The 21,973-nt window shown below is 41.2% G+C and overlaps 1 protein-coding gene across 9 annotated transcripts in view; it reads right to left on the bottom strand.

Moving 5' to 3' along the window:
• Positions 1–21,973, bottom strand: part of CYYR1 (cysteine and tyrosine rich 1) — a 215,629-nt gene that overhangs the window by 40,513 nt on the left and 153,143 nt on the right. For 5 of the 9 annotated variants that reach the window (XR_011248511.1, XR_011248531.1, XR_011248533.1 and 2 more), the window contains one exon: positions 8,897–9,221. The exons of the other annotated variants lie outside the window; for them this stretch is intronic. Coding sequence is in view for 2 of the 5 variants with exons in the window: in XM_069549625.1 (XP_069405726.1) it covers positions 9,172–9,221 (50 nt within the window). In the remaining 3 variants the exon portion in view is untranslated. Of the gene's footprint in view, positions 1–8,896; positions 9,222–21,973 lie in introns of those variants that run through there. 9 annotated transcript variants of the gene reach the window in all.

Below are 21,973 nucleotides of genomic sequence, written 5' to 3'. Positions count from 1 at the left end.
ACAAAGGATGCTTTCTGGACGATTAATGAAACTTTTACATCCTCTTCAATTTGGCTTTAAAATATCTCTTCCAATGACCATAATTCTCAGCCTGAGAACTTTAAACTTTCTGGATAGACTATTCTAAGTGGTTTTCACTTCAGATGAATGTTGAAGAACTTTTTCATTAAGTCTTTGTCATGGTAGAAAATCTAGAATAATGTGCCCTTGGTCCTAAGCATCTTAATTTTAGGGTCATATTTACCTTAGGGCACTGCAGTGTTTAGACCTCAAGTCCTAAGCTAAGGATTAACCCAGAGGCAGGAGCTTCTACTCCTTATTTCTGTATCCCTGACTGCCTCTTCTCATCCTCATACCACCCACCTTCTACCTCTTTCAAGGCCTCAGTCAATGCCCACTTCTCTCTTTAAACCTTTCTGAGTCATGCTAGTATTTATTAGCTACACTGAACTACTCATGATTGCATCTGGGAGCCTTCTCGTCTACCGTAGGGCTGTGGTTTTTAAACCCTGGCCAGCAACAGCATCACTTGGAGTGCTTGTTGAATACAGATAGTTGAGCCCTACCCCAGAGATTCTGATTTAGTCTGTTTAAGACAGGTGTGTGTGTGTGTGTGTGTGTGTGTGTGTGTATGTGTGAGAATTTGCATTTTTAACAAGTTCCCACATGAGGTTGATGCTACTGGTGTAGGGACCACACACTTTCAGATTCTCTGCCTTTCCTCCTTCTCTTTCCTCATTCTCTGCTGGCCACATTCTAATTCATGCTTCAAGTTGTTGTTTTCCAGTCGCCAAGTCGTGTCCAACTCTTTGTGACCCCATGGACTGCAGCACGCCTAGCTTCCCTATCCTTTACTATCTCCTGGAGTTTGCTCAATTCATATCCTTTGAGGCAGTTGTGTTATCTAACCATCTCATCCTCTGTCATCTCCTTCTCCTCCTGGCCTCAATCTTTCTCAGCATTAGGGTCTTTTCCAATGAGTCAGCTCTCCACATCAAATAGCCAAAGTATTGGAAATTCAGCTTCAGCATCAGTCCTTCCAATGAATATTCAGGGTTAATTTCCTTTAGGATTGCCTGGTTTGATCTCCTTGCAGTCCAATGAATTCTTGAGCGTCTTCTCTAGCACAATATGAAAGCATCAGTTCTTTGGTGCTCAGTATTCTTTATGGTCCAACTTTCACATCCGTATCTGACTACTGGAAAAACCATAGCTTTGACTATAAGGATCTTTGCTAGCAAAGCGATATCTCTGCGTTTTGATATGCTGTCTGGATTTATCATAGCTTTTCTTCCCAGGAGCAAAACCATTCTTCATATCAGTTCCTCTAAAGCTTTCTCCTGGCAGAGTTAGTTTTCTCTCAGCCTGGACTGTCACTCACAAGATGTCCTATTTCAATGAAGGGAGGGTAACTGTATTCATTTTCTAGGGCTGCCATAATAAAGTACCACAGACTGAAGGGCTTAAACAACAGAAATTTTTTTCTCACAGTTCTGGAGGCTGGAAGTTTAAGATCAAAGTGCTGGCAGGCTTGGTTTCTTCTGAGGCCTCTCTACTTGGCATGCAGATGACTATCTTCTTCCTGTGTCCTCACGAGGTCCTTCCTCTGTGTGGTCCATCAATGATGTCTCTCCATGTGTTCTTCTCTCCTCTTCTTATAAGGATGCAGTCAGAATGGATTAAAGTCCACCCTAATAGCTTCATTTAATATGATCACCTCTCTAAAGGCCCCATCTCCAAATACAGTCAGTCTAACATACTTTGATTAGGGCTTCAACATATGCATTTTGGGGGGACACAATTCTGCCCATAAGAGTAGCAAATTCAGGCATCTAAAGAAACCCAGAGAGTTATGCAGATGTGTACATGTGGTGGTATGGAAGATATGAGAAATAAAGAAAATAGCTTTGCTGCCAGCAAGGCTGTGACCTTTCTGGAGGATCATAAACCTGTTCACAGAATAGATACAGTGTTCAGACAGAGCTGCACTGTGACCACATTTGGGACAAGACAGGGCCATGCTACCCATACAAGAATGACTAAGCCTCCTCCCCTCCCCACTCTACTGTTTACCCATGACAACTCTAAACCTCAATTTAACCCTCCCGCCTCCTCGATAAAGCGTAATAAGCTAATCAGCCATGAAGATACCCACCTCTCGACAGCCGCCAGCCCACCCCAGGTTCCTGGTTCCGTCTTCCTCAGACTCTGCCCACACAGGCCACTTCCGTAGGAAGTTCCTGTCACGTGCGCTCTGTGCTGCCGCAATAAGTTCGGTAACAAACACTTTGACCCCGCTCTGTTCCCAGGGCTTCTTCATTAGTGGGCTTTATAGACAGTGGGAAGGATGTGCTGGTTTGAACCTGGAACATGTTTAGAATGATTTACCCCTTCTAAAAGTGTTTAGAAAAGACAAGACTAACATCACCCAGAATACATCACAGAAACAGCCAGTTTGCAGCTCTTGCTCGAATGTTCAACTCTCCTCTGAAATCTAACTTCTCCAGCCCAGCGGTGTTCTCTTCCTTGTCTGACCACTAAGAGTGGGGTATGAAAGGAGCAGCAAATGTCTGCATTGTCTCTCATAATTTACAAAGCATGCTTACAACCTTTGAATTATTTAATTTTTACAACACACTGGTAAGCTAAGTACGCTAGATGGGTGGTGGAGGCTGAAGTGTAGGGGTAGGAGGAAAAAAGGTACAAGCTATTAGGTATAAAATAAGCTACAAGGATATACTGTATAACATTAGGGAATATATCCAATATTCTAAAATAACTATAATGGAGTACAACCTTTTAAAAATGTGAATCATTACATTGTACACCTATAATTTGTATATTATGCATCAACCATACTTCAATATAAAAAAGGAAACTGGCCCTTAGAGATGTAACTGCCTTGATCAATGTCACATCAATAATGTGACCAAGTTCATACTGTAATTAAGTAAAAATTTGCTATACCACGTTATAGTATGCTCTCTCAACCTGCCAAGAGCTTGTAGTTGAGCAAAAAGATGTTCTCCTATGCCCTTGTGTATTTATGCTCCCTTCCTGTATAGACCAAAACGTCCTCAAAGTTAGAGATCCTGTTGAGTGTTTCTCTAGCATCTCCCACAGCTGGATCTAGTGCAATGCTGATCACATAACAGACCCTCAACAGGAAGTCACTGATTGAGTGAAACTTGTGAACATTTCACAGAAGGGGGACAAAGGGAAGACATTCAGTTCAGTTCAGTCCAGTTGCTCAGCCTTGTCTGCTCTTTGAGACCCCATGGACTACAGCAATGGGACCAGCTTCCCTGTCCATCACCAACTCCTGGAGCCTACTCAAACTCATGTCCCTCTCATTGGTGATGCCATCATTGTTTTAAAGCAAAGCCACCTTTCAATCTTTGTCTCATAATTGCAACACCAGAGGCTGTTACTCTAATTCTTCAAGGTGCTTAGCATCAAAACATTTTTCATGCTTGGCATTTTTTCTTTTCCTCCTATGGTTTCTGCTTTGAAAAAGGTTGGGGAGGTTCAAACTTCAATTCCATGTTTGCTTCCTGGAGTTGTGTGGGAATTTAGGAAACACGTGGACAGCATATGATGGACAATGTGTTGTGCCATATCCAGATCTGCCTTTAAGGAAGAATCTACTGCTCTAGCTACTGGGGTGCTGTCAATACCAGCCTTCAGCTGTCAGCTCCTCAGAGACTGCTGAGCCACAATAAGCTGCCCTGTCTGTTGATTGCACCCTTGTTGTGTGGAGTAGCCCACATCCAGTGACTGATCAGGCAGGGTTTAAAGTTCTGGCCATCTTGGCCCAGCTCAGGACAACTCTGAAGACACATCTTACATCAGAACTGCCATGACATTGACTGAGGCTGTCACAGATCTGCGTCATGGCTCAACTTCGGCCAAAACTTGCTTCTTTTCCTTCTTTGCCCCAGTGTTGAAACGTAAGCCTCTCCTAGGTAAACATTCTGCACATTAAATTTTTAGAGCCTACTTCCTGAGAAACCCTACTTGAGACAGAGAAATTTGGTTGGGGAGAGGGAGGGCTTAGCTGGTCCACTTGAAGAAGATGAACTTGCTGTGAACCCTCAAGAGCATAAATCAGTAGAATGTGTTTGGCTGTGGTCTGTTGAAGGTGACCACATTACAGTGAGAAGTTTGGATGACTCCTATGGCTTTGCTAAGCACAATTTATGCCTCCAACATCCTGAGGATGATGGACGGGAAGCTTTCCATGCTGAAGGGGGCCCCTCAGGGCCTCTCAGGGTTTACTCAGCTGCTGAATATCTTCCCACATCCTCTTGCCTTAGAGCTAAGTAGACAATTTATTTGCTTTTGCAATATTTGTATGACCTTGATCATTCTTAATCCAGTGAATGTGGAAGGAGTGCATTATTGTAGTCCTCATGTCCTCCTAATGGTGCTGGAAATCTCTGAATTTTCTGATTGTGTTCAAGACATTTTCACTCAAGTTCCAGCCTGGTAATAAAGACTTTAGGTGGACATTGGTCTGCTCTCTGAATCTTCCTTTCTTCCTGGAGCTAAAGGTGTAGGCTTTCTAATTAGCATCATTTTAGCTTTGTTGTGTACAGTGGCAGCTAGAAACTCCATTTTCACCTATAAGTGTCCTGTCACTTAGGTAAATTTCACAGCACTCCTTGGCTCCAGGCCTCCCTCCAGAGTCTCCTCAGCAGGACTAATTTGATATATTGGCTCAACAAATCCCGTTGGCCTGGCCCGATTTGGAACCGAGGGTGAAGATGGTTTATAGGAGTAATAGCAACAGAAATGTCCTCTCCAAGATGGGCAAACCATTTCCTCTCTGCTTCAGTCCAATACTATTTCCCTTAATCTTCTTAATGCCTGAGAAGCTGCTGTATCCTCTGTCCTTAAAGCTATTTTCTCCCCTGAAGGTTAATGCACCAAAGGGAGAGCTGGCCCATTATTTCTGCTCCTTTGGGCAGGCACCCTATTTTCTTCACTTCCATTTGGCATTATGTTAAAATGGTTTAGTGTTGAAGCACATGATTCATGGTCACTGGTTTAGGCTGAGGCCCCAGGTTGTCTCATCAAAGGGTCTGTTAAGACAGAATAAGCTGGCCAGCTGAACCTGACAGTGTCTCTTGTCCACTGGGTGGGTCTGATCATGACCCAGTAACACACTCACCCAATCTGCGTTCTTGATGGACTCTCTGTTGGTGCCTGCCTCAACTTTATTCCTGTATTCCTCACATTTTTGAAGAGTTCATCTCTTACCTTTCTTCCTGAGGTTCCTCTCTTTCCATCCTTCCTTAACTGCCCTGAAAAAGACCTTGTCTGAGTTTCTGGACCCCTGTCTAGTTGGTTGACATCTTTCGTCTCTGCATTCTGCCCGCCCCATCTCAGGGAAGGGAACACTTCAGCAAAATCTAGACTATTTGACTATTTAATCAGTGCCTTCATTCTTATGTTTTAACAAACATTTTCTGTTCAGAACAGTTCCTGAATTTAATCAAATTCCTGGTTCTGCTGTTCCTGTCCAGGTAGTCTATATTTTCTCAGCTATCTTCTTGGATGAAGATCTGTTGTTGTGCTCTGCTGCCAACGCTCTTGATGGAAAAAAGACCATCAGTTGGATATTCTTTGTTTGTAATCACTCCATCTAGGGTACTGCTATTTTTTTTTTCCCAGAGCCATTTTTGGTCACTCTATAATAAATAGGTTTTGGGGGGTAACTTTGGTGATTGTCTATGTAGTACATGGATAAATTTAACTATAGAGCATTACTTTTATGATATACAGTTTGCCCACTTCCAATTTTAATGAATTGCTTAGTTTCATTCACAAAGGGTATGTGCTGTTGAGATTTTTTAATTAATCATCTTTTTAGTGATCTTTTCTATGTTAGCTGTTAATGTGTAGATTCAAATGGTATCAGGAGTTTATGAAAGTTCTTAAAAAGTCCTAGAAGGTGTGTTTCAGAAGAAATTGGTGCTGTGAGTGGAACATCTCTGATCTCCTTCTAACTGTTTGGTCGGGTCACTGTGAACAACGGCCCTGTCTTTTTGGCTAGCTGGGCCTTAGTTTACCTATGAATGAAATAAGCATTTTGTATGAAGTGGTTCCTAAATTCCTTTTTGGATCTAGCATTCTCTGTCTCTGTGATAATGGGCAAAATGTTAACTTTTTGGATTATTCCTTTCAAATCACATTTGAGTATGCCATTTTGAAAAGCATTATAATTCCTTTTGTTCAGAAGTATTTTTTCTACACCTTGATTAGAGAATTGCTTAAGGACAAGTCTCTCAAATGAGACTCAGATGGGAAAAGAAAATTGGGAAGGGAGAACTGAGCCTCAAATAATTGGATGAACCCTTCCCAGACTATGGCTTCCCAGGTGGTGCTAGTGGTAAAGGACCTGCCTGCCAATGCAGGAGATGTAGTTGCAGGTTCAGTATCTGGGTTGGCAAGATCCCCTGGGGGAGGGCATGGCAACCCACTCCAGTATTCTTACCTGGAGAATCCCATGGTCAGAGGAGCCTGGTGGGCTTCAGTCCATGGGATCACAAACAGTCAGACAGGACTGAAGTGACTTAGCCACACATTCTCAGATTGTAAACAGCTCTCCTTCAGCATAGCCTGAATGCTGGGAAAAGCAAAATTCTAGAACAAAGATTTAAACTATCCAATAAGTAGTTTAAATGGGTAGATTTCCTAGTTCCAAACCTGGGAAGGATTTTACTATTGACCTTTTTCTCTGCAGGGAACTCATTGCTAAAGAATTTATCCATCTCAATGACAGCCTTGCCCCTTAGACATTGAATCCTTCCCAGGAATTCTTCCTTAATAATAATTATAATAATATTTATAAAGTATTACACATAAATATACATATTTATTTATATTCATATTTGTACATTTTAATTTTGCTACCAAATCAAAGAGATATCCAATATCTATCTCATGTATATATTATATAAATGTATATACATTGGATATCTTTCTGTTTGGTGGCTAAATTTCAATAAGTACAACATCCTGTTATTTATTCTAACTGCAAATAAAAAGCTTTCCATGAGATAGAGTTGGCTTTTATGGGCATTTATTTTTTAATATCACATACTTCTTCCATGGCTGGCTTTCAGTCTGAATCCAGGCGAATATTTCTCTTTTGAACTTATGATAACTAAGGACATTCCTTTTTGTGTAATCCCTTCCAACCTTATAATCCAGTGGAGAAAACTCAACTGACATACTGAGCAATAACTGATTCCAGTAATAGGCATTGCCACACACCAGGCTCTCTCCTTCCCAGATACTTTTTTATACATCTGGACGTGTTTCTTTCAGCAACTGCCTACAGCTTTTCATTTTATGCTTGATTTACCTCTGTCTGCTCTTGTATTCTTTATGGCTGCCACTACACTTCCAGCCCTGTCTACTGTAATCTTATTTTCAATGTCTTGGTCTCTAGCTCAAGAATTCACATTTTCTTACCTCTCTGATTCTTATCATTTAATCATAATTTTAAAATTTGGAAGAAAAACTATGACAAACCTGGACAGAATATTAAAAAGCAGAGATATCACTTTGCCAACAAAGGTCCACATAGTCAAAACTGTGTTTTTTTTTCCAGTAGCCTGGAGAATCCCAGGGATGGGGGAGCCTGGTGGGCTTCTGTCTATGGGATCACACAGAGTCGGACACGACTGAAGTGACTTAGCAGCAGCAGTCTTGTACAGATGTGAGAGTTGGACCATAAAGAAGGCTGAGCACCAAATAATTGATTCTTTTGAACTGCTGGAGAAGGCTCTTGAGAGTGCCTTGGACTGCAAGGAGATCAAACCAGTCAATCCTAAAGAAAATCAACCCTGAATTCTCATTGGAAGGACTGATGCTAAAGTCCTCCAATACTTTGGCCACCTGATGCAAAGACTCTGATGCTAGGAAAGATTGAAGTCAGGAGGAGAAGGGAGGGGACAAAGGATGAGATGGTTGGATGGCATCATCAACTCAATGGACATGAGTTTGAGCAAACTCTGGGAGATGGTGAAGGACAGGGAAGCCTGGCATGCTGAAGTCCATGGGGTCACAAAGAATTGGACATGATTTAGTGACTGAACAATAAAAACAATATTTATAAGTATCACAATGTACTCTCACCTTAAGTTAGAACAATAGCATATGCAATAATATTTTAGACACATATGTATGTATTTTAGGAAGAGATATTTCTTCCATAGGTTCTGGAAGAATAAGCTTTTCTCAAGTGCTAAAGGATTAATGAGATAATATTAATGTCTTAGTGAGATAATATTTTTAAGATACCTAGCTTAGGGTTGGATTCCGGAAATGCTCTGTAAATGGTAATTGCCTTTCACCCTCATTGTGGAATTTCGTAAATCACGGTTGGTGAGTTGGGGGAAGATGCTTTGCTAAAGAAGTTTCACGTTCCTGAGTCTCTCACACTGTGTACCCTTAGTGCCTATTCTGCTTATTCACAAGTTTGGCCATGGTGGAGCATGGCTTACTTTGGAATCTTCTAGTTGCATGTGATAGAAACCAAAGTCAAAGTATGTCAAGCCAAAAGGGGTATGGTAAGCTATTAAAAGGGCTTCTTCATGGCTCAGTGGTAAAGAATCGACCTGCCAATGAAGGAGACTCAGGTTCTATCCTTGGGTTGAGAAGAGCCCCTGGAGAAGAAAATGGCAACCCACTCCATTATTCTTGCCTGGGAAATCCCATGGATAGAGGAGCCTGGAGGGCTATAGTCCATAGGGTCTCAAAAGAGTCAGACACAACTTAGTAACTGAACAATAACAAGAGCTATTAAGGATTCTCTTGAAATTGAAGGTCTAGGATTCAGGAATGCCTAGAATTAGGGTTAACAAGGCACTCAGGATTCTCTCACTTTGTATTTATGCACATATGCTTTATTTTTCCCCAGCCACACCCCCACAGATGTGCTTCTCATTTTCCCATGACATGAAATAAGGATTTGCATTTCCACCAATCAAGACTTTCCAGAAGGAGATGGACTCATTCATCTCCAGGGCCAAAACTCCCATGGAAGGAATCAGTATTCATCCATCTTGTGTGAGGTCCTCATTCCTAGGCTTATCCAGAAGGTTGAGGTCTTAGAGAAGATGGAATTAACCAGATTTAGAATGCGAGCTCCTCTCTCCATCACCGTCTGTAGCCATGACAAAGGCTCTCATGGATTTGACAGGGGGTTTCTGCCAGAAACATTCCACAGAGAGGACAGACAATTAAAAACTGTCCCAGGTGACTAGCTAGTTTATACCTCTGCTTTATCCCAAACCTCCACTATCTCCCCATTTCTCAGTCTCAACTGTGCTTTGTATTTCCCTGAAAAATAAAAAACAATCCAAAAAAGAACTTGATATGTTCCCTTAGTAAATCTAATACATCTTTTCTCTGCCTTAATCTCCAGTGACTATGGTTGATCTGCTCTCCCTCATTTTATCTAGAGCCAATTCCTCTATTTCATCATTAGTTTCCATTTTCCCTCTACTTTTCAATGCCTTCTCTCTTCCTGCACTATCACCTCTACTTACACTGTGTCATTCTTGTTAGCGTTCAAAGGAACCATGGGATCTTCCATGTAAACAACCCACCCTTGTCCTATATGCTCTTGCAGCTCTGACTCTATCTTTCTGTTCTTCTTGGAGGGAACCCTTTAGAGGAGGTGCCGGGAGCCAGCACGGGGAGTCCCGCCCGTGGCAAAGGTCATGAGGTTAAGGGGCCCGACAGGCAAAGGTGAGTTGGGCCTTAAGGGAACCTCACTGGATCTGCTCATGCATCTGCCCCCAAACCAGAGCCTGCCTGCTTTACTGTGTTATGCTTTCCACCTACTCTTCTGACATTAACAGGGGGCTGTCCTCCTACCACTTTTTTCTGGAAAAGGTTAATTTAGAGCTTTTAGATAAGAAATCTCCTGGGCATAATAAAAGTGTTTCAGTCCAAAACCCCTTCTGATGGCTTTCTAGCCTGCCTGCCAGACTTACAGCTGTGCATGTGATTTTTTGTGGCCTCCCAACCGTGAGAGGCACAGGAAGCTTAAAACATCCTAGGAATGTAGGGGCTTCCGAGGAGTCAAAATCATTAGAATAGGACTGATTAAGGGTTTCATTTGTTGAGCCAATACTTGCCGCCAAGTTTTCATATCTTTTACTTGTTGATATAGTTGGTATATAGAAAAAACAGGTAGTAGCCCTGGCATTAGCAACATTAGATCTTTGAGTTAAGTACTTTATTTGTTATAACCCATTGCACCTTTGTTCTACAGGAATGTAACTTTATTTAGTACTTTGAGGGTGATGCAGGTTAAAGAAAAAACACTTCAAGGGAAAAAAAGTTTTCTGGTTGATAGACATTTATCTAGGAAGAGAGCCATAAAAATGTTAACAGGCCCCCTGGCCATAAGATGATGTAAAACCACCCAAGACCTTTTGGATATGGGAGGGTATGCAAAAAGAAAGCCTGGTCTCAATAAGGGTCAGGACTGCTGCCCCTGCATAACTCTGCATATTCCATTATTTCTTTATGTACAACTTGGGGTATGTAAGCTGCTTTTGAAAATAAAGTTGTGGATCTGGCACCGATGCTTGGCTCCCCCATGTCTTTCTTTTCTCCCTTTTCTTGCTGAATTCCCATCTGGAGCTTGGAGGCTCACCGTGTCTATTTATTTGCTCTGGCTTCTAAGACCCACGCAAGAGGGAGCCCAAGGCGGGGCACCCTCCGCTATTCAAGTGGGTGCCAGTGGCCTACGTAGACTGTGCAAACTCCTTGTCTTGGAGTTTTATTGGTTTTCCCCGTAAACCAAGTTATTCAACATCTTTTCTCCACTAATTTTCCTACTACACTGTTCTTTCCTAATCTCTATTTATATTTCTGAATAAATAAGTCTTTTCTCGCCGACTTCACCCCTGCTTTGAACTACCCTGGATCCACTGGGGCTGGACCCCAGCAAGGAGGTGTTTATTTATATTCATATTTCCAGTTATTCTCCTTTTATCCTCTTTGAGACCTCCTCTTATCAGGCTCTCTTCCCCTCTACTTCTCAAAATCTGCTCTTGCCATGGTCACGAATGACTCTAAAATGGTAAACTTCAAAGGTAAACCTCAGCCTTCATTTTATTTTGACCAACAGAAAAATTTGCCACCCTTCATCATTTATTCCATCTTAAAACACATTTTTATCATGTAAACAGGGGATAAATTCTATTTATTGAAATTTAAGAACTCAATACATCCTACATAAAGCACTAGCAAAATCCACCCAATGTTCCTTGGTCAAAATACAGATGATAAACTTTGAGATGCATTCTAATTCTTCTAATGTATGGACTGAAGGTTTCACAAGTTTTCAACTGCAGCTAAATATTTAATAAAGCCGGACATGCAAGAAGTTAATGTCCTTGCAGAGAGGAGTTAACCATGCTCTTCTCTGCTGTTGGTGAATATTCATTTATTTCTGTAGCATAAGCCATTACTCATGATCTATAAGTTCTCCTGCCGTAAAGAAGCATCTTATTCTTAAAGGACTGGTGGTCCTTTATCCTAATTCACAAAGAATAAAACAGTTCTTTCCTAAAATACAAAATGCTCCCGTCTTAACTCTAATACAGGAGAATGATGGCCTGAAGCCCTATTGTGATAAGTTATATCACTATTACAGTTCCACCAACACAACACATCCTGACTGAAATGTATACCGTATGTCTTTTCGTGATTACATCTCATAGTGATTATATATAAATACTGTTATTCTTTCTAGGCATCTTAAGCATACTGCATAACGTTAAACATTTTATCATTCATCTTCCTCTAAACCTCAGAGGGAATAGGCAATTAAATACTCTCCCAGACAACCAGTTCGCCTCTCTTCTCCACATTTCCTCTCCGTTCGTTACTCTCTGATCATGATCTTGCTTCCTGTTTCACTGAAAAAACCTACTCATCTTGCTGACTTTTCCAGCTCAAGTAAAGACAGCTCTTTTTCTCTCAGATATATAATCCAAAATACCTACATTAGGGAGACTCATGTTTCTCTTTAATAACTTGTGTTTAATCTATCAGCATGGGAACTTCCCTGGTAGTCCAGTGGAACATGGGTTTGATCCCTGGTCAAGGAACTGAGATCTGCATGCTGTGGGGCAACTAAGTCCTTGCACTGCAACTACTGAGCTCACAAGTTTTAGAGCCCATGTGCCACAATGAAGACCCAGCACAGCCAGAATTTTTAAAAAGAAAAAGAAATAAAACAATCTGTCAGCAGAATCAGTTGGCTGTACAGAATTTAGTAGTTTTTGTTTGTTTGTTTTTAACCACCATTACCACCCTACTCTAAGAAGTGTACAGTCACCTCTTGATTGGTCAACTTCGAGTGGATAATTGATCTCCCAGTGCTCACCTTTGTTCCTCTTCATTCATTTATCCTCAGGGCATCCTGAGTGTTTATTGTCTGCTTTCCTTTCTAGGGTGTCACTGCCTTGAAAAGAGGGACTTTTTCTGTCGTTCACTGTTGTTTCCCCAGCAGCAAGTACAGTGTCTGATACACAGGAGGGACTCAAAACAATGTCAGCTGACAGAATTCATTCATCTGGGAGCTCTTGCCAAACTAGGACCATCACTTATCAACTTTTGTATTGTGCATCATGCACTATCAGACAAAGAGCAGGTGCTCAAATATATCTTTGTCCAGTGAATCCCCGAGTTACTGGGAAGTAATAATAGGAAAGCACAAACTTCTCCCTCCAGCTTTTGTCACAGGCTGTCCGTTTGTTCCCATCATTGAAAGGGCACTGTAAAATGTCAAAAGGATAAATCTCTCCAGAATTAATAAAAGATCATTTGTTAGGATGAAGATCAGCAGATCACAGTGGGTTAAAAAAAAAAAAAAGGCTGGTGGCAAGGATTTGGTGGAATAGAGAGTGCAGAACAAAAGCCACCTGGGAGACTGTCTGCAGGAAGACAAAGACCAGCACTGTCCATATAGGGGATTATAACATCTCCTGATGCAGGTCTGTGAGCTTTCGGGAGCTGAACAACTAATACCAGGGAACTCAAGCATAGTAAGAAATAGAGTTGGTTTCCCCTTTTTCATCCATTTACTTTTATCCTCCTGTTTGCTCCTCTCTTACCCCTCCCTCCCTCCTTTCTTTCCTTCTGTCCTTCCTTCATCTATCTGCATTGAACACAGGCATAGGAAGATGCGAAGACATAGACAAGACCCTTGTCCCGATAGAAGTTATTGCACTGGACTGAGGGGGTAGGTATAGAGAATCAAGTTAAGAAGCACAAATAGAACAAGATGACAAAAGCTTTGATGTCCTTACTCAAAGATGTAGGTACAATTGTGGGGAAAGAGGACATTTCCCATCCGACTCTGAGATGTGATCTGTGTTTTAAAGGATGCATAGGAATCTTCTAGCTTATAAAAAGAATAAAGGAACTCAGGAGATGACAGCCATGTGGATATGCTGAGGGTCTAGCATGGTATGTGCTGAAAACCACAGTTGTCCCACATGTCTAGGGAAGATGTGGCATTTGGGATGATTAAGGAGATGAAGCTAAAAGTAGGCAGATTATGAAGTTCATAGAAGCTAAACTTAGAAGTCTGAACTTATTCTGGGTGCTCTGGAATGTAATTTTAGGATTATAAACAGGAAAGTTAATCTGAATTTTTTAATGATAAATTAACATTAATAGTTTATTTAATGAGGACATTTTATGTGCCAAGCATTGTTCAAGAGCTACTTACATAGTATTTCACTCAATTCTCTGCACAATCCTCCAACAAAAGTATAATTAGCCTCATCTTAGAGTTAAGAAAATGGAAATTTAGAGAACTTTTCCATTGGATTGGAGCAGCCAAGGTAGAGGCTGAAGGAGGTATAGGATGCTGGCTAGAGCTAGATGGGAAGGATTTGGGAGAGGGGACTGACTCCATGGAAATGTTGGAACATTTTTTTAAACTAAAATACATTTTTAATTTGGGGGTAATAGCTTTACAACTTCCCTGGTAGCTTTACAATACTGTGTTGGCTTCTGCTGTGCAACAGTGTGAATAAGCTATTTTTTGGGCTCCAAAATCACTGCAGATGGTGATGCAGTCATGAAATTAAGATGCTTACTCTTTGGAGGGAAAGTTATGACCAACCTAAACAGCATATTAAAAAGCAGAGACATTACTTTGTCAACAAAGGTCCATCTAGTCAAGGCTATGGTTTTTCCAATAGTCATGTATGGATGTGAAAGTTAGACTATACAGAAAGCTGAGCGCCAAAGAATTGATGCTTTTGAACTGTGGTGTTGGAGAAGACTCTCGAGAGTCCCTTGGACTGCAAGGAGATCCAACCAGTCCATCCTAAAGGAGATCAGCCCTGGGTGTTCATTGGAAGGACTGATGTTGAAGCTGAAACTCCAATCCTTTGGCCACCTGATGGGAAGAGCTGACTCATTTGAAAAGACCCTGATGCTGGGAAAGATTGAGGGCAGGAGGAGAAGGGGACAACAGAGGATGAGATGGCTGGATGGCATCCCCAACTCAATGGACATGGGTTTGGGTGGTCTCCAGGAGTTGGTGATGGACAGGTAGGCCTGGCATGCTGGAGTTCATGAGGTCGCAGAGTTGGACACAACTGAGCAACTGAACTGAACTGAATACATATATTCCCCTTCCTCTTGAGCCTCCTTTCCAGCCCATCCCCATCCCACCCCTCTAGATCCTCACAGAGCACCAATCTGAGCTCCCTGTGCCATACAGCAGCTTCCCACCACCTACCTACTTTACATATGATAGTGGAACGATTATTCCTGAAGAATTATTCTGAGAGACTTGTAGACTTTTGACTTCTTTCAAATATGCGTGTGAGGATAGATGCTATTTGTATATCCCCTTCTAGTTTTATCCAGACATGCAACCTACATGGATACTGTTAACTCTTTTAAGTATAAAATATTATTTCTCTTTTTATTCCCTTTTTGCCTCTTTCTCTCTACCTGCTGAAGCACAGGAGCTTAGGGAACAGAAATTCTGATTTTAATTCACCACCGGTAAATGTTTTTCTTTCAGTGAGCCCGTGTGAACAATCCCTGCCACCATGCTGCCAGGGGAAGATTCTGAACTGAATTAGGGTGCCTGCTTAACACAGGGATGTATCCTGAATTCTCAACAATGTCAAACCGATTTTTCTATTTGCTGAAGTCTTGCTCCTTCCCTCAGAAGCAGACTGAATCCTTGATTCCAGTTTTAGTTCCTTTTGATTGAAAGATTAAACAGGGTCATATTTCAGGTGTTTCAATACAAGAAGCAGAAAACAGCTTCTTCCTTTCTTGGCTAAAGTAGAGTCAAGGGCACTTATAATCACAGAGAGGGACCACGGTGAACGTTCTCTTCGTCTCTGTATTCAAAATCCGTTGGAGTCCATTGATTTCAGAAGCATTTGATTGAAATGGAGGTGGGTGGGGGAGGGAGTGAAGAGAAGTAAGATGGATGTGGAAACTTCCTCAGATGGAGTTGTTTTTTATACCTCAGAGACTGAGAATGCTGGAGGATGTAGAATTCCAGGTTGGCTTGCCCTTTGGTACTTTTATGGAGGATTTAACTTTTCCCGAGAGTCACGAAGGCAGTCTGCACTTCCTTCACTTCTGAGTTTCAGTGACTTCACCCTTAGACAGTATCAAATGGCCTGGAACAAATGGAATTTTCTTGTTCCTCCAGAGTATTGCCAACCCACCCTGGAACCTTTATTTGTTTCAGTGAGAAGGACTTAGACCTGCGGGGCACTGCTCAATGTTGGAGGACTCAACAAAATCTTCATTGCTGATTGTTACAGATACTCGGTGGTGGTTAGAAAGCTGCGGTTGACTGAAACCCGCAGATCAGTCCATCAGTGAGTAGTGTTTGGATGCCTTGACTCAGCTTGACAAACATGTAGCAAGCTGTGATGAGTGAAGTTGCTTGTTACCTGTGAACACTGAGATTTGCCTGCCCTCCTGTTTCCTCAAGAAGCCCAGGGAACCGACCTTGTTGGTTACTTACATACTTGCACCACACTCGTTAATTATTAAGAAAAACAACTAAAATTTTTTATCATGTCCTCTATAAGTTATTTCCCTTATTACCTTATTTGCAGCTCATAACAATTTTGAGAAGGTGATTACTATTGCTAACTTAGAGATGGGGAAAACACAGCTCAGAATGTGTTAGTGATGTAACTAGAGTTACAGAGCCAGTGCAAGGCCAGAAGGCAACTTGGTTTCCTGTCTTGTGTGGTGTTGCTCTGCCAGTAGTTACTCCTGCCCTATTGTTATTAATAGGAACAGAGTTTTAGCAGCCAGTGAAGTCAGTAGACTCTTGGAGTTAGACCAAGGAGATCCAAGACAAAGAGAGCTTGGAGACTGCTGGAGAGTGGGTATCTTAGCATTGGTCAGACTTGAGGTCAAACAGAATAAAAGAAGCACTAAGTAGCTTTGCCATCTCAGGGCATCTTGTGCCTCAAAGAATTAAAATCCTATCAGTTCCAACCAGACTGGATGAAGTTCATGTTTAGATCTCCTGGTTTACAATATGAAGGTTCTAGTGAATTCTATTTTTAGTTAAGGTATGGAAGCCTAGATATTCATTTTTATGGATTTTACACAAAAGTCTGTAAAGGAAGAAAGAAAATGAGAATAATTGAAACAGTCATATGTTTTGAACAGTTTTCTTTCTAGAATTCAAGCATATACTTTTTCACAGGTCAATCTTTTAAAGAAAACACGATGTTTTCAAAAAAAAGAAGCAATCTTTTAAAATATGATCATTAAAATGATGTATTGCTTAAGCAGATAAGGACTTCCCTGGTAGCTCAGAAGCTAAAGTGTCTGCCTACAATGCGGGAGACCTGAGTTCGATTCCTGGGTCGGGAAGATTCCCTGGAGAAGGAATGGCAACCCACTCCAGTACTCTTGCCTGGAAAATCCCATGAAAGGAGGAGCCTGGTAAGCTACCGTCCATGGGGTCACAAAGAGTCGGACACGACTGAGTGACTTCACTTTCTTTAAGCATATAATGGTGCCTCCACACAATGAGTCACTACAGAATTTTTAAGCTTAATGGTGCTGAAAATATCTAATGAAAACAGAAATATGTACATATCATTGTGTTTAAAGAGCAGTATATACAGCAATATGAAGAGGGTGTGTGTGTGTGCGCGCCTGGTAGGGAGGGAGAGAGAGGAGAGGTAGTGAAGGACTGGGAGGACAGATACAGAACCTTAGCAGTCACTACCTGCGATTCAGGGATGTGCTAATCGGGTTATCTGGGAAGCAGACATGGTGACAAAGCTGGGAATGCAAAACGACTATTAGTATTTTAACAAATGGTGTTAGGAATACTGCATATCCACATGCAAAAGAGTGAAGTTAGACCCTTATCTCATACCATACACTAAAAGGTTAAACTCAAAATGATCAAAGACCTGAATATAAGACTTAAAACTATGAAACTCTTAGAATAAAAAAGAGAAAAATCTTGATAACGTCAGATTTGACAATGGTTTCCTGGATACGACACCAAAAGCACAGCCAACAAAAATGAAAATAGATAAATTGGACTGCATCAAAATCAAAAACATGTGTGCATCAAAGGACACAGTCAACAGAGTGAAAAGATAACCAATGAAATGGGAGGAAATATTTCCCAACTCTATATTTGAAAAGAGGTTTATATCTAGAATATATAAACAACTACAACTCAACCATAAAACCCCCCAAATAATCCAACTAAAAAAAAAATGGACAAAGGACTTAAATAGACACTTCTGTCAAGAAGATGTACAAATGGCCAATAAGCGTGTGAAAAGGTACTCAACATCACAAATCATTAAGGAAGTGCAAATCAAAATCACAGCATGATACTACCTTGAATCCATTAGGATGGCTGCTATCAAAAAATAAAATTAACAGGTAACAAGTGTTGATGAGGATGTGGAGGAAGTAAAACCTTTAACATTTGCCATGGGAAATGCAAAACAATATGGTATTTCCTCAGAAACCTAAAAATATCTTTCCCACATGATCTTGCTATTCCATTTCCAGGTATATGTCCAAAAGAATTGAAAGCAATGTCTCAAAGATGTATTTACACACCCATTTCCATAGCAGTGTTATTTATTTATTTTTAAAATTATATTATTTTAAAAATATTAATTTAGTAGTGGCTCATGGGATCTTTAGTTGCAGCATGTGAAATCTAGTTCCCTGATCAGGTATCAAACCCATGCCCCCTGTATTGCAAGGCAGAGGGTCAACCACTGGACCACTGGGGGAAGTCCCTTACAGCAATCTTATTTATAATAGGCAAAAGGTGGAAGCAACCCGAGTTGGATGAACAAATGAAAGACGAACAAAATACAGTTAATACATACAATGTAATGTTATTCAGCCTTAACAAAGGATTGAAATTCTGACACATTCTTGAAACTTGAGGACATTATACTCTGGATCTGTCAAAAAGACAAATATCGTGTGATTCTGTTTACATGAAATCATCTAGAGCATGGGTGGCCAATCTCCAGAATCTAATGCCTAATGATTTGAGGTGGAGCTGATGTAAGCATAACAGAAATAAAATGCATAATAAATGTAACTTGCGTGAATCATCCCAAAACCATTGCGACACCCCTACCCTGGTCCATAGAAAAATTGTCGTCTACGAAACCAATCCCTGGCACCAAAAAGTTGGGGACACTGTTCTAAAGTTGTCGAATTCATAGAAACACAAAGTAGGATGGTGCTTGCCAGGGTCAGGGGAGTGTCGGATGGGAAGTTGTTAAAGGGGTACAGAATTTCCGTCTCAACAATGTGAGTGATACTGAACTATATACTTTAAAAAGGCTAATAAGGTAAATTTTATGTTATGTGTATCATTCAGCTTCAACCAAAATAAAAAATGAATTATTGGGGTTAACAGTGGTGGGGGAAAAAAAGGGAGGAAGGAATATTAAGCAAGGGAACTGTCAGATTGTGTTATAGACAGTCTCTCCCAGGCCAGTAGGAGTTCAGGAGCAAAGACAGCCCATTAGAAGGGGGGGGCTTTGGGCAGAAATGGCTAATCTGTGGCTAGTCCTTAAAATTATATTATTTAAAAAATATTTATTTAGTTGTGGCTCATGGGGTTTTCAGTTGCAGCATGTGAAATCTAGTTCCCTGATCAGGTATCAAACCCATGCCCCCTGTGTTGGAAGGTAGAGTATCAACCATTTCCTTGACTTTGGTTGCCATAAATTTGGCCACCATAGCCTTACTTAGTTCCTGTTTGGGGGCTGCCCTGAGATAAGCAGGACTTCATCTGGGAACCTGAGGTGGATGCCTGCCAAAGGAGATAACATTTGGAGGTGGTCAGCTAGCCACGTTCCTGGAAGCTGGGCAATGATTCCTTCTTCGAACAGGCATCTGAGCGACACATCTCTGTGACTGCCACGTGGGACTCGTTTGCATTTATATGTATTCCTCATTTCTAACCATAAATAAAAGTGACTGGGCTTCCCTGGTGGCTCAGTGATAAAGAATCTGCCTGCCAATGCAAGAGACATGGGTTTGAGCCCTGATCTGGGAAGATTCCACATGCCACGACCAACTAAGCTGGGTCGCCACGACTATTGAGCCGAAACTGTTGAGCCCACACGTTGCAACTCCTGAAACTCAAGTGCCCTAGAGCCCGTGCTCTTAACGAGAGAAGCTTTTGCAATGTGAAGCCCAGGCACTGCAACTAGAGAGTGGCTTCTGCTCGCTGCAAATAGAGAAAGCACATGCAGTAATGAAGATCCAGTGCAGCCAAAAATAAAAATTATTTTAAAAGCTGACCTCTTAATCAGAAAAGAAATATAAGTTATTATGAGGGCTTCCCTCATGGTTCAGATGGTAAAGAATCTGCCTGTGATGCAGGGGACCTGGGTTCGATCCCTGAGTCGGGAAGATCCCCTGGAGAAGGGAATGGCACCTAATTTTACCTATGGAGCAATTAGGTCCATATTAAATATCCGTTTCAGATTGTCACATTCAGATCTCTACCAAGTAAACACATCTCATTATCATAAATCAAGGAATTATGGATCCTCCTGTGAATTGAAAGAAAATAATTGTTCTGCCACATCAGTTTATATTTGTAAACTTGATATTGGTATATAAAATGGGCATCGACTTTAGATACTGCCTACTTTAATTGTGTCCTACATTTCTACCAGAGTATAAAAGACATTCCAGTGGGTCAATGGAAAGATATCAACCACCACAATGGAAAAACTTTACAAAGCATCGTTTTATTTCTCTGGAAACAATGGAGTCCTCCTGGCAGGCTTAAGGCAGAGGTAGAGACTTTCAAAGCAGGCCTAGGTACCTGCAGGAAGACTGTCAGGTATCATCATCCAATAATGTTGGTAAAAAAGTGTTCAGATCCTCACATGAAAGGAAGCTTCTAAGAACAAGATTCAAGTGAAATCCTCAGAGTGACAGCTCTTTTAACTTTAAATTATTTATGGGTTATCTACCTGCATTTGGGGTAGGTTGGTGTCAAGAGGGCTTCATTCACAAAAGAATAAAATTTTCTAATTTCAATGAGGGGAAGATGAACTAAGGGAGCAAGAAAATTATAGAGCAAATTATAGATCCAAAGGCTGAGAGAAATGCAGGGCTTTGGGCTTTTCCACATGCCAAGAATAAGGGCACTGACGTGCTGAGAATTCATCCATGCAAAATTACTTGAGTTAAAATTACTTTCGCCTACAAACTCACAAAATGGAGGATCAGTATACTGCCAGCAGATAGAAAACACTGACTAATCACATATCTCAGACTAAAGCTGTTTCTGCTATACATTTCTGAGATCTGGCTTTATGTCTAATTAAACAACTGAAATGATTTACAGACTGTATAACATTTACAACATTCACTTTAAATGCGTGATAATGAAGGCAATTCTGTCTTGCTAGACTTTACCTGTTTGAATAGGAATCTTAAGTCACCAGTGGTGAAACTCAGTTAAATCTCTAGTTAAAGATTCACTTGGGTTTGGATAAAGCTAAACAGATTTCATTACTAAACTGGGCAAGATTTTCAAGTTCTGTTGACCTTGTATTCAAAAAGGCTCCTCCGTAATCACTGGGACATCCTTGTTATTCCTCTTCATGTCAGCCAGGATCTGGCCTCAGAGCTCATGCCAAATGTCTTCAGTCCACTCCCACCCCAGACCCTTTCTCCCTGCTCCATACGCAGAAACATCAGAGGTGAACTGGATGGCTCTACTGGGACATGTCAAGTCCTTCTCTCTTACTGTTGGAGAGCTCTGTGTGAAAAGGTGACCAGGGCTGAGATATCCTAAAGGAATCTCTCTGGATGCTGGGCTAATTAATAATAGACTGTGGTGAGACAAGGATGGACTCGTGAGACCAGTGAGGATGCTGTTGCTTAATTCAGGCAAGAAAGATGATAGTATATAGATGGATGCAGGGAAGGTGATAAAAAATGCTGGATTTCCAAATACATTTGAAAAGTAGAGCAAACAGGATTTGCTGGCAGGCTGACTAGGGTATGTGTGTGTGAACCAAAGAGGGAAGGCAAGGAACCAAGGATGACTCCTAGCTGGAAGGACAAAGTGACCATTGGTTGAGATGGGGAAAACTGTGGAAGGAGCAGCACATTTGGAGGAAAGTTTAGCCATCAGTTTAGGACATGCTGAGCCTGAGGTGTCTGTTCAGTTCAGTTGAGTCTGAGGTTGAGTTCACTTGAGTCTGAGGTGTCTATCGGGACATGGTAAATAGATAGATGGCTTTATCAGTCTTGAGTTTAGAAGCAAGGTCTTGCTGGGAGATAGCAATTTTGTAGATGTTAGTGTTGGATGGTCTTTAAATTCATTAAATGAGATGCGATCACCAAGGGAGTGAGTGTGGAGAGACAGGAAAGGGGGACCAAAGATGGGTCT

Source organism: Ovis canadensis, chromosome 1 (genome assembly GCF_042477335.2).
Source record: "Ovis canadensis isolate MfBH-ARS-UI-01 breed Bighorn chromosome 1, ARS-UI_OviCan_v2, whole genome shotgun sequence".
Taxonomy (NCBI): Eukaryota; Metazoa; Chordata; class Mammalia; order Artiodactyla; family Bovidae; genus Ovis; species Ovis canadensis.
The sequence above is the reverse complement of the archived record's forward strand: the minus strand, read 5'-3'. Positions and strand labels throughout refer to the sequence as shown.